The sequence below is a fragment of the Colletotrichum truncatum genome (assembly GCF_014235925.2).
Source record: "Colletotrichum truncatum strain CMES1059 chromosome Unknown Contig_0002, whole genome shotgun sequence".
In the NCBI taxonomy this organism is placed as follows: Eukaryota; Fungi; Ascomycota; class Sordariomycetes; order Glomerellales; family Glomerellaceae; genus Colletotrichum; species Colletotrichum truncatum.
The window spans coordinates 1,113,815-1,127,185 of NW_027222399.1; the positions used below are offsets into that span (position 1 = coordinate 1,113,815).

General features: G+C 35.2%; 2 protein-coding genes across 2 annotated transcripts; both read right to left on the bottom strand.

Moving 5' to 3' along the window:
• Positions 1 to 8,817: 8,817 nt before the first annotated feature.
• Positions 8,818 to 10,317, bottom strand: CTRU02_203271 (transposase; the record flags this gene model as incomplete). Its single annotated transcript, XM_070204171.1, has 5 exons — positions 8,818 to 9,030; positions 9,163 to 9,346; positions 9,416 to 9,900; positions 9,946 to 10,067; positions 10,107 to 10,317. The coding sequence occupies 5 exons, from the start codon at positions 10,315 to 10,317 to the stop codon at positions 8,818 to 8,820; spliced, it is 1,215 nt and encodes a 404-aa protein (XP_070061934.1).
• Positions 10,318 to 11,676: 1,359 nt separating this feature from the next.
• On the bottom strand, positions 11,677 to 11,996 carry CTRU02_203272 (uncharacterized protein; the record flags this gene model as incomplete). The annotated part of the gene is made up of 2 exons (XM_070204172.1): positions 11,677 to 11,824; positions 11,851 to 11,996. The coding sequence occupies 2 exons, from the start codon at positions 11,994 to 11,996 to the stop codon at positions 11,677 to 11,679; spliced, it is 294 nt and encodes a 97-aa protein (XP_070061935.1).
• Between the last annotated feature and the right edge of the window lie 1,375 nt (positions 11,997 to 13,371).

Genomic DNA, 13,371 nt, shown 5'->3' on the forward strand with positions numbered 1-13,371 from the left:
TCTCTGTCCAAGATGGGGGTTATAGGCTTCTGCTAGCACGAATAAATCAGATATGGAACGTCCTTTAGAGATGGCGGTGGCTACATTTTGATCTAGAATACTTCAAGTCCGAGACTCCCCTTGTGTAAACCCAAATAGTTCCATGAAGGCAGGCATCATTACAAATTGTTTTATACAGCCATGTGTAGAAAGGTTAAGTGAATAAGACGTTGCTAGATATTACCCCCTAACACTTGGCTTAGATGTAATGAGTCATGACATTAAACACCTGGAAAATGGAGCCGCATCCTTTGCGTGGTCCTCATCAGTCAGTCTATGGGTCACAACGGTTGGGATGGCAAGCCAGGACGGCAGTAACTTATTACCCAATAACTGGCTTGATGACGTGAAACCTAAGGATTATTCTAGAGAAGGCTATCAGGTTGCACCTGTGAATAAGAATTGTTTTCCTGAGAAGACCTCAAGCCCCACGTAAACCAATAGTCAGAAAGTCAGGAATATGACGTGGGTACGGCAGTCCGCAGGGCGCACTGGGTCAAAATTCAAGGTAGTGATAGGAACACCCTATAAGCGTAAACATATGTAATCTCGCGTAAAACGATTTTTGTTTTTATATATTTCTAGGTAGGTATTTGCCCTTTTAGGAAATAAGGGTTTACTATATAGAACTACAGCCCCCTACGAGGCTCTATAATAATCCGTCGGAGGTTAGATCTTCCGGTTCCGGTTGATTAGGTGCATAGTCTATGCGCGCAAATCGATAAATAAATAGGAATTTAGTAAGGCTTAGAACTTCTTCCTTTTCCCTACGCTAAGCAGAGTTTAGGTATATAACCCCTACTATATAGAAATTTATAACGCTTTCTATACTGTTTTATAGAGATTTAGTTTTTATCCTTTGTTATACTTCTATTTTCTTTTATCTTCTTTATTTTTGATTTTTTTTCTAATTTTTTAAGCTTTTATATATTTCTATATCATTATTTACTAACTATTAGCTTTTATATAGATTTATATATCCCCGGGCGCTAGGCGTCGCCCCCGTTATATTATATATAGTTTTCTAGCAAAGATTTATAATATCTTATAACATCCTATAACATCCTTACAATCCCGAACGATACTCGATATTACTTTATATTACTATATATTATGGCTTAGGATATAGAGCTAGCTACTAAGCTTATGCCGGATAAGATCGGAGATATAAAGATTCCTACGGAGTTACCTGCCGAGCTACCTTCTATATATACTTATGCTCTCGGAACCGGCTACTACCTTACCTATATATATACTTTTATAATTCCCCTATAATATTATACTAACTTGTTATAGATAGTATTCCTTATGCTAGCAATACTTTTATTAATAATATTCTAGATAATAAGGAAGTAGAGGTATAGTCTCCTTATACCCCCGTATATACCTTACTCTTTTGCTTATATATTATATAAGCCTGTAACTTAATCGATATTCGCTTTACAGTTAAGAACGGAAGACGATAGAAAAAAGCGCTTAAGTATAAGCATACGCAGAATGCTAACTCTTTCCTTATATACATATATAGAAATACGCGCGAAGGTAAGGACTAGTATAAGAACTATATTAAGGGTAATAGTCTATATAATACTTATATTATTCTAGACGGCTATGCTAGCTATACTAACTATATATATAATTCTAGCATTTCTAACTATAGCTTTAGTAAGTTTCGTCTTAACCTATATATAACTAAATATAAATCTAATCTATTTTATATAGCCTTATCCCCCTCGAAGCGACCTGCCGTAGAGATTTATACTTCCGCCCCGAGTAGTAAGAAGTTATACGTCTCTTATACGGAGTATAACTTTCTCAACGCGGTTGTTACGACCCGTTGGACATGGTCGCCAACACGACCCCGCCTGGATCCCGGCGGCTAACGCAGGGCATATGTAACCCAGCCGACAGGTGTAACCAGGGATCCTCGGAACGGAAGAACTATGGACAAGTCACGTGGCCTCGGGGATAACGCGGGGTAGGGACAACCCGGGCTGGATATGTTGGATATGTCAGATATCCAACCGATCCCCGGATATGTTGGATATGTCAAATATCCAACCGATCCCCGGATATGTTGGATATGTCAAATATCCAACATAGCCAAGATAAGGAGGACCGTTCAGGACTTGTATATAGGATGGACTCGAGCCGGGCTCGAGGACAGACTTCCATAGCTCTTCAGCAATCAACTTTGTGATTACCCTAACCGGTACTTTCAGCTATACCTAAGTGACGACTACTCTACGACTCTTGTTGAGGCCTTGACTGATCACCAAGACCTTTGAAGATCTACGATTCAATCGACCAGACCCCAGAACGACTGTTACTGTTGTCAATCCCTGGCTTACTGTTAACACAAACCCACTGTCAGTTAGCTGGCCGTAACAGCGGTCTATAGCGTTAAGCCTAAGCATATACGACTTATTAGAAATACGTTAGTTTCTATCGTAGACAAGCTTGCTAATGTTAAGTATAGTATGTTATTATATATATTTAGTATCGTCTATATATCTTTACTAACTATAGTTATATATAGATAAGAACGAAAATATTAAGATTAAGCTTTATTACGACTAAGCAAGACCTTACAAAATCCTATACGACCGTATAACAACTAGAAATAACGTAAATATATATTTACATAATGCTATAGATGCCTACCAAGGCGTATAGAATCGGGAATCTAGCATATAGAAACGATAGGTATACTTATAAGAATAGGAGGATAGATATAAGCGTTTACGGTTAGTAACTTTAGTTTATAAGTCGGGTACTTCTATATAAGGTTTAATACCCCTATATAAAAGCGTAAGACTATCCGTACCCTTGCGTTTTTAGGTTTTTTTTAAGATACTTAATTCGTATTTCTTTACTAATATTTATATTTTCCCGTTCTCCCTCGTAAATCTCCGTATAGACTATTATAGCACCTTACTATAGCTAGCCGGCTACGTATCGACCTTACCCCTTTTTAATCTATTATTACTAAAAAGTTCTAGAATAGCTAGACTTATTCTAATATAATTATATATCTTTCCGAATTATTCTAAATTTAGGTTTCTCCGTCAATATTTAAACGTTTCTTATAAAGCTTAAACCTCCGCCGCGAAGTCCGTATAGAATTTTCTAGCGCCTTACTATAACGTATCTTCTTATTACAACCCGTAAACAAGGATAACAGCCGAACGACCTACTTAGGCGTCGGGCGGCTAGGATAAGATATTTATACTATAGGATTATAGAAATAGCGGGAACTTACTCGGCATAGAAGAACTATAGTATAAGTTACGTAACGATAAGATAAGGAAACGATTAGTAAAGCATAGGACGGGATGCTTAGTAATTAGTTAGCATTGCTAACTAATCGCGATTACCTTATATACCTAGGTAATTACCCCTAGGTAGATAAAGAATACTATTTAGGATTTATATATAGTATAACCTAAGCCTAGCTTAAGGTTAGACTTTTATAGCTTTTTAGTAATTAACTTAGTATTTATTTTTAAGATACTCTTAGCTTACCTTTACTACGAATTACTTATTAAGTCTAAGACTAATTACCTTAGCCTCTAAAGACTAATCTACTATTAGTCTACGACTTATAACCTAACTATGACCTTAGTATACTATTACTACGTATTAATCTCTAGCTTTTGTTAATAGACCTTACTATCGGATAGCTAACCGTAATACTTTAATTGCTTTTGTTTAGTAAGTTAACTATTAACGCTTACTAATAGTAAAACGATAAGTATGTTTTCTTAAGCTTCTGCTAAATTACCTACCCCGGGAAGCTCCTCTTCCTCTAAGCAGCCTGTTAGAAACCTAGCTAAAGAACTCGAGGGAGCCTCGATAGTAGTAGACTCGGATAACGAAATAACCTTTAAGAAGGAGACCTATGATAAGCTCTAAGCCTGAGTTAAGAAAGGAGACGACGATATTGCTAAAGTCTAGACTATATATAACGAAACGGCTACCGAACTCTAAGGTCTTAAATAGATAATCTAGGAACTTAGTAATAGCTTTTAACGCATCCTAGACCTCGAAAACAAAGTATACCGACTTAGAGAATAGAATAATACCTTCTAGACTACTACTAATATTATAACAACCCCTACTAGAAGACGTTAAAAACTTAAGCTTAGCTTTCTAATTACTTACGATAGTACCCCGGGATAACTTAAGCTATACTTAATCTAGATCAAGACTTATTATAATTTCTACTATAGCGACTTTGCTAACTAGATAGAGAAGGTTATCTACGTAGCTACTTATCTTCATAGACAAGCTTTTAAATAGTTCGAACCTATCTAGGAAGAATTCCTTAAGTATAAAACCTTAGACGAATGCTTTATAAAGACGCGCGATATCTATAATAGCTTTCAAGGATTCGAGGATGCCTTACGATCCCTCTTCTAAGACCTAGACGAAAAGCGCTAAACTAAACGCGAACTAGCATAGCTACGATAGACTAAGTTAGCTAAAAAATATACTACTACCTTCTAGCAACTTAGCATTTAACTAGACTTTACTAAGGAAACTAAGATCTTTATATTCTACTAAGGACTTAAAGACGATATTAAGGATGAAATCGTTAAGCTAGACGAACCTAAAGACTTCTTTTAGTATGCTAGCATAGTTATTAAGATCGATAACCGACTTTTCGAACGAAGAAAGGAAAAAGGCGAAAAACGATAAAAAGCTAACTCCGGACGTAAATACTAATAGTAACCTTAATATAAGTTTAACAACTAGCGGAACGATAACAAGCCTCGTAATAACTAGAACAATACTTGCTAGAGTACTACTTATAGATAATATAGTAGACCTATAGACCTTAATATAATAACTAAGCCTAACGATAAAAAGCTATAAAACCCTAAGTATTATAATTATAATTAGCAAAGATATATCGCTAGAGATTGCAAACAGCCTAAGAAGCTCCCCTAAAAACTAATAGCTAAGCAACCCTGACAAGTTAATATAATTACGAAAGCTTTATATATATCCTAGTCGTAGACTAGATGCTATAACGACGACTGCCGGATCTATCTCGAAGATAAAGAAATATTAGGATACTATCTAAGAGATAGCAACCCTAGACGATTAGGTTACGATATAACTACCCTAGATACTCGCCCTAAGACCCTAGCTATAATATACTATAGCAATAGCAAGGTTATAAAAAGACTAGTAGAATAACTTAACGAAATACTATAGGTCTAACGTTTTAAACCTGTTAATACCTTATATAATTAAGAAACGAAAGAATAAGTTAAGGAAGAATCTAGAGAAAAGCTAAAATACTAACATAACCCCTTAACGGAATAATAACTCCTTAATATAACTACTAACTAGACCTTCGGAGAAGGCGAAAGTTTACCTTACGACTTAGACGAACCTTGCGATATAGCTTAACAACGCGCTTAGGTAGAGATCGCTTATAGTTTTACCCTTAGTATAGACGACTCTAGCTTTAAAAAGGAATCTAACGACTAGGAAGACGAAATTAAGCAACTCCTAAAGTATTAAGAAATCGATATACTCTAAGACGAATAATAACGCTATTTCTATAATACCTCGGCAGACTAGCAAGACCGAGACTATAACCCCTAGCTATATATAGAAGATCATCCTGCTTTACGAAGTAACTATCGACAATACTAAACCCTCTTCTAGCCTTAGTATTTCTATAATAAATATAAGGAATATATAGGAGATAAGTATAACTACCGATTCTACCTTAGAAGACTTAACGACGAACCTATTAAGAATGTCTATACTATATATATTATAATTAGATAGACTATAATAACTTTCGACGGAAGGATTACTACCTTTTAACCTAGCTTATAATTCCTTATAAGATATTAATACGACGATAGTATAAAATAAGATAAATGCTAGCGCGACGAATGCTAAGTCTACTACTAAGACAAAGCTTACGCATAAAGAATCGTAAAAAACAGACTAAAACCCCCTTAGGTTAGAATCTACAAGAATAGCCTTACTAAGGTAGTATAGGAAGGAAAACGAATTACCTACCTAAGGCGATTAGAATAGTTAAAAAACTAGACTTACCTACTAACGACGGATTACGATAGGTAATAAGGAAAAGATCTATCTACTAGATATTATAAGGATATAAAAAGAACCTAGAACTTAAAGTTATTATTAATAAGAAAACGATACTTACGCTAATTAATAGCGAAGCTAAAGCAAATTTTATTACCCCCCGAGCTATTAATAGACTAGAAGTATAGTAGGGAGGAAAAAAACGACTATACCTTCTATATACGGTAGAAGGAGAAGAATTTAAGTATAAAGGAGGTACTATCTATAATAAGACTATACCCTTCGAGATAAGCTACCTAGTTCGAAAAGAAAGAATCTAATTCGATATTGCCGATATAGGAATATACGATATAATGCTAGGATTACCCTAGCTATAGATAAATAACTTATAGATAGATTAAAGTAAAGGCTAACTTTATTAAGACTACGACGACTTAGTCTCTAAGCAGCCTTATTAAAACTAAGCTTTAAACAAGCCGATATAATAAGGAATAGCAAAACGATATATCTACTACCTTAAAGTAAAAGAAGCTACGTTACGACTATTAATAACGAAAGATCTAGAATAAAAGGATAATCTACTTTTATCTATCCTAGAAGAATATAAAGTATATAAAAAACTCTTCGTAGCTAAACTAGAGACTAGACTACCTAAATATACTAGTTTCGACTACGAAATCCTCCTTAAAGAAGGAAAAGAACTACGATTTAACAAAATCTATAGCCTTAATCTAACGGAAATAAAAGCTTTAGATAAATACCTCGAAGAAAACCTTAAGAAAGGGTATATTAGACCCTTAACCTTACTAATAGGAAGTCTAATCCTATTTATACTAAAAAAGAACGGGAAGCTATGATTATACGTCGACTATCGTATACTTAACGAAATAATAATTAAAAACCGCTACCTACTACTACTTATCGACGAAATAAAGAGACTCCTCTACAGAGCTAACTAGTTTATAACCCTTAACCTTAAAAGTACTTATAACCTGATTAGGATAAAGTAAGGAGAAGAATAGAAGACCGCCTTTAGGATATATAAAGGATATTTTAAATACTTCGTTATACCTTTCGGTCTTACTAACGCTCTTATAATATTTTAAAACATAATCAACTTAGTCCTATATAAATACGTCGATATTTATATAGTCGTCTACCTAGACGACATCCTTATATTCTTACTAATACTTAAGAAATACGAAGAAGACGTTTACTACGTCTTATAAGCCTTTTAGAAAGCTAAGCTTCTAGTCGAACCTAAGAAAAGCAAATTCTATACCTAGAAGGTAGAATACCTCGGATTTACTATTACCCCTAGAGAAGTTTAAATATTAGAAAACAAGATCAAAGCTATTAAAGAATAGCCGGTACCTAAAAACCTTAAGGAAGTCTAAAGATTCCTAGGTTTCGTTAACTTCTACCGAAAATTTATTAAAAACTATAGTAAGATTAACGCAGCCCTTACTAACCTTAGCTATAAAAATACCTCCTTTATATAAAAGGAACTATAATAAACGGCTTTCTAAAAAATTAAGGACTTTATTAGTAGCAAACTAGTCTTGATAATACTAGACCTTACTAAGTAGTTTAAAGTAGAACTAGACTCCTCGGACTACGCCCTCGGAGCGTAACTATCTTAACAAGACTTAGAAAGACGACTATACCTATACGCCTTCTTCTCTTGCAAACTTTATAAACCTAAACTAAATTACTAAATCTATAATAAAGAACTTATAGCAATTATTAAAGCATTTAAGGAATAGAGACCCGAACTCTTAGGAACGATTTACGAAGTACTTATATATTTAGACTATAAGAATCTCTTATACTTTATAACCTTAAAAGCGTTAAATAAACGATAAATTAGATAGTTAGAATTCTTATCGGAATTTAATTTCCGAATTATCTATTATAAAGGATCGGATAACGGCAGAGCTAACGCTTTTAGCCGACGACCGGACTATAATATCCTAATACCTAAAGAAACCTAGATAATTCTTAAAGGAAATAACGACGGAGACTTAGTACTAGCAACCAAACTCTTAATAATAACCAGACGATCTAGTACTAGCCTGCCTAGTAAACTAGATAACGAAGCAATCATAGAGTTTTATACTTACCCTATATATAGTTACTAAGGAATTATGAAAACCTAGAAACGGCTATGATAATAATATAGAGAAAAGGTTACTAGAAAACGTATAGCAAAAGCGATTAAGGATTATAAAGTTTGCTTTAAAAGCAAACCTGCTCGATATTAACCTTATAGTATACTATAACCTTTGCTTATGCTATAAACCGCCTAGTAATCTATATCGCTTGACTTTATTATTAAGCTACTAAAGTCTCGAAAACCCTTTATAAGAGTATACTATAATAGCGTTCTCGTTATCATAGATCGACTTATAAAGTATACCTACTTTATCCTATATAAGGAAGCAAGCAACGCCGAAGAATATATATATATATTTCTTAAATATATTATTACTAACTACGGGATACTTAAAGAAATTATGTTAGATAGAGACAAGATCTTTACTTCTAAATTTTAGAAATCAATTATGTTATAACTTAGTATTAAACAATCAATAACGTACATGATAAGCGAGTGAGACAGACAAGCGAGTGAGACAGTAAACCAGACCTTCGCGACAATAATATCGAAATCTATAACAAGAAATCTTAGATTGATTAATACTACTCGGATTCCTGTTCTTCGGATGTTTCCTCAATAAATTGACATGTTCTCGCGTTGTGGCCTGTATTCCCGCATACGCCACACCGACGATGAGTCGTCTCAGACCTCACTTTGCGACCACTACTCCGTCGCGTTTCCTCTTGTAGTTGCGTGTCTGCCTCTCTTTGCGACTGTATATCCTCTCCAGTAGATATAGTAAGACTTCCTCCTTTCTGTAGACGTGTTTTCTTAGCCCTTCGACGCCGACTTAATATTGCATTCTCCTCTCGAAGGATTTAAACCTCTGACTCTAGTAATGCTACCCGATGCCCTAGTCCTTCTGTCCCTCTGGCTAGCTTACTCACAGCACTATAAATTGATGCTAGAGAGCTGCTTCGGTGGCGTGAGATTCGACTCTTAATAAAAGTAGACTGTGATCTTGCTTCGCTTGGGTTGCTCGGCGTCCTAGAGATCCAAGGGTCTGGTGTCTGAGGGACCCCCTCCTCAGGCGTTGGCGTTCGGAACTTTACATCCAGCTTTGAGAGAACACTTTCTGCATTCAAAGGGACAAGTCCAGCTCCTCGGAAACCTCCCTAGATATTTTTCCTCGTAAAAGACTGCTTAAAAGCTTCGTGAAATGCTGCAAAGAAATCTTCCTTCGAGATATAGGTTGTGCCTCGCCGCATCTTATTCTCAATTTGCCGACCGTAGGCATTCTTTAACGGCTGAAAACAACCAACATCTAAGGGTTGAAGTAGATGAGACGAGTGAGCCGGCATGCACAGTGTAATAATGTTGTTTTCTTGACAAAAGAGCTCGAAGGCTGCGGAGTGGTGACTTTCATGACCATCAACAACGAGGAGGCGATATTTCCCAGACGTACGTGGTTTTGTATAAATGTCGAAGTGTCTGATCCAGTCAATACCTCTCTCGTTTGTTGTCCATCCATTTTCAGACGTTGCAATAGCCCAATCGCCCGGAAGAGAGGTTTCTATATACCAGCTTGAGAGGTGATACTGGCCTGCAACGATGATGTATGGCGGGATGCTCTCCCCTTGGGAATTAATAGCCTGGATAACTGTAACCCATTCCCTATTGCCAGGCTATGTCATCTTCGTATTTGAACGCCTTTCAGCACTTGTAACAACCATTCCAGAAGCAATAACGCCCATCATAAAGCCGGTCTCATCAAAGTTGTAGATATCAGCATCAGCAATACCATACTTCGCAATTATATTCTTCACAAGCGAAAACCAGCCACGAATCACCTCTGGATCTTCGCATTAAGCTCTCTTATAGTCATACTTGCGAAAGAAACGCGTCCTAAGCTGTGGTTGTCGCTTGACGAAATTAGAAGCCCAGCGCTTCCCAACTGGAGGCGCGTCGCGCTCTGCGAGAAGTCGATTAGCCATTTCTTCCACACCACTCAGCCGGGGAGGAAATGATCGCGCATCTAGGTCGAGAATATACTCAACTATTGTCTTCTCTTCTAAATCTGATAAATTCCGTGAATTAGGCATGCTGTCGCGTCGTGAGACTATTCCCTTTAGTCGCCGGCTTAATGTTGCGTGACTGACTGTATAGAGTGCACCTGCGGCCCGAGCACTAAGTTTTAGGTCATTTCTCATTGCTTGAAGGGCAATTTGTAACCTTCTTTCAATACTAGCTGATTCCATGATTTATTGTAGAGGAAAAGGTGCCGGTCGCGTCAAGGTGCGACGGTCGCGGTTTACTGTCTCACTCGCTTGTCTGTCTCACTCGCTTGTCTGTCTCACTCGCTTATCATGTACGTTATCTACTATATTCTACCTATAGACCGACAGATAAACGGAACGAATTAACTAAATCCTCGAAACTTATCTTTATACTTATATTAATTATAACTAAGATAATTAGGTTATATTACTACTAATAGCTTAATTCGCTTATAATAGCGTAATTAGAGAAAATACTAAGGAATCCCCCTTCTATCTTAACTATAGATTCGAACCTACTACTTATAGAGAACCCCGAGTAGGACTAGCCGTAGTAAAAGCTATCGCCTTAGTATAATAAATCAAGGATATCTAAGAAAACGTATATAAAGAACTCGAATTCGTACGATAATAAATAACCTAATTTAGTAATAAACGAAGGATTAAAAGACTAACCTTAAAAGAGGGAGATAGCGCCTATCTTATACGGCGAAATATTAAAATAAAATAACTAAGTAATAAACTCGACTTTAAAAAACTTAGACCTTTTAGAATTTTATAAGTTATTTTACTAGTTAACTATAAGCTTAAACTCCTAGATATTATAAAATATTACTTAGTATTTTATATCTTACTATTCAAACTAGCCTTATAAGGATTACGAATAAGCGACGTTATTATTATAGAAAATAACAAGCTAGAGTACGAAGTCGAACGTATTATTAACTACTTTAAAAAACCTAAAGGATATTAATACTTTATTAAATAGAAAGAATATAGATATAAAGATAATACTTAAGAACTTATAAAAAACCTTACTAACGTAACTAACAAACTTTCCGTCTATTAGTAATAATACTAAGAACGGGAAATTATACTAACGCTAGTAACGCCTCCTAGTTAAATAAATACTAATAGCTATTAACGGATTAAATACTTATATAGATATGTTAGACTACTAGTAAAAGTAAATAGACTATGATAAGGAAAACCGTTTATTTAGTTAAGAATACTAAAATACGACTAAGACCCCCTTAATAAGAAGTTTAGAATACTAAGATTCTAATTAAGGATTAAATCTAGGTTTATTATACTAAAGCTACCTATCGATTAAACCTCTAATACGGAAGACGCTACTAGCTCTTCCTTTATAACTTCTTAACCTTTTCGGAAAACTATTTTTTTCTACTTATATAAACGATCTAACCGCGCTATAGACTTGTCTAACTTAGCCTGCGCGGCATGCAAAGTAGTAGCTTTCTTTCGTAATACCTCCTCTTTAGCTACCTTTACGTCTTCTAAATAAGCTGCTTTATCTAGTAAACGATTAACTATAATAAGTTAGTAGTATATACAAAACGCAAGGAGTATAGAAATATATAAGCATAAATAGCGTCCGCCGCCGTATTATAAGACTGCTTTAAGTAAGTATACTTACTATAAACCTTACTACTTAGAAGAAGCTTATAACGCTTCCCTACGGAACGATAGTAAGAACAAGGCATGTCGACGATAAGGCTAAACTTAGCAATACGTAATACGCGATTACGACGACGAAGAGTAAAAGCAGAACTCGATTTCGATTTTTAAACGCGACCTAACATAGTATTAGTATTATAAGTAGATTAGGAAGTACGATTGATAGATCCCTAACCTAAGACTAACGACCTACTTATATTAGGTCTTAAGGATAAGACCTTTAGAGAGGGGACCTAATATTACGACTTATAAATAAGGATAATAGCCGAACGACCTACTTAGGCGTTAGGCGGCTAGGATAGGATATTTATACTATAGGATTACGGGAATAGTAAGAACTTACTTAGTATAGAAAACTTATAGTATAAGTTACGTAACGATAAGATAAGGAAACGATTAGTAAAGTATAAGACGGGATGCTTAGTAATTAGTTAGCATTACTAATTAATCGCGATTACTTTATATACCTAGGTAATTACCCCTAGGTAGACAAAGAATACTGTTTAAGACTTATATATAGTATAACCTAAGCCTAGCTTAAGGTTAGACTTCTATAGCTTTTTAGCAATCAACTTAGTATTTATCCTTAGGATACTCTTAGCTTACCTTTACTACGAATTACTTATTGTTGGAACGGTAGGTAGGAATCTCGTAGATAGTACGATATCCTTATAACAGGGTATTAGAGTAAGGGAACTTGTACTTATGAAGTAGGGCTTTAATAGTAAAGAATGTATAGGCTTATATTGAAGCTGAGTTGGTTGAGGAACTAATAGCTAGCTAAGGGAGAGAATTAGGCTAGTTATATAGTAGTATAACGTCGCCTATAATAGCTAATATAGGAAGCTATAAGCTAGGTTTAGTATACGTAAGTATATACGTCAACTAGCTTATAAAGCAGCTTATAAATCAGACTAGAATCTTCTTTAACTAAATAGACTTTTAGATAAGGTTAAAGAGAGTATTCCATAGGGATCTGAATGTCATATGTTTAAACTAGCAAGCAGCCATTCTTAGCTAGTTACTTTTGTAAGTCCTACTAAGTCTTAGATAAGACTAAATAGGATAAATAAGTAAAATAGAAGTATAATATACTTATACTTCTAACAGGAAGGCGTACAAAATTATTAAAGTAGAAGACTTAATAATTACGCTAGAATTAGTACTTTAAATAGCAATTAAAATAGTTAACGATACTGCTAGCCTAAACGGAATAGTATTAATACTCTTAGTATTCGGCTTATACTTACGAATTACTAACGATTTGCTACTATCTCCCGAAGTTATAAGGCAAGCGAAAGTAATTAAGAAGGCGATAAGCAAAGTATATAAACTTTACGCAAGGCGATAGGTAGTAGAAGCTATCGCTACCTATAATAGCCTTAATATAAGGCTAATTGT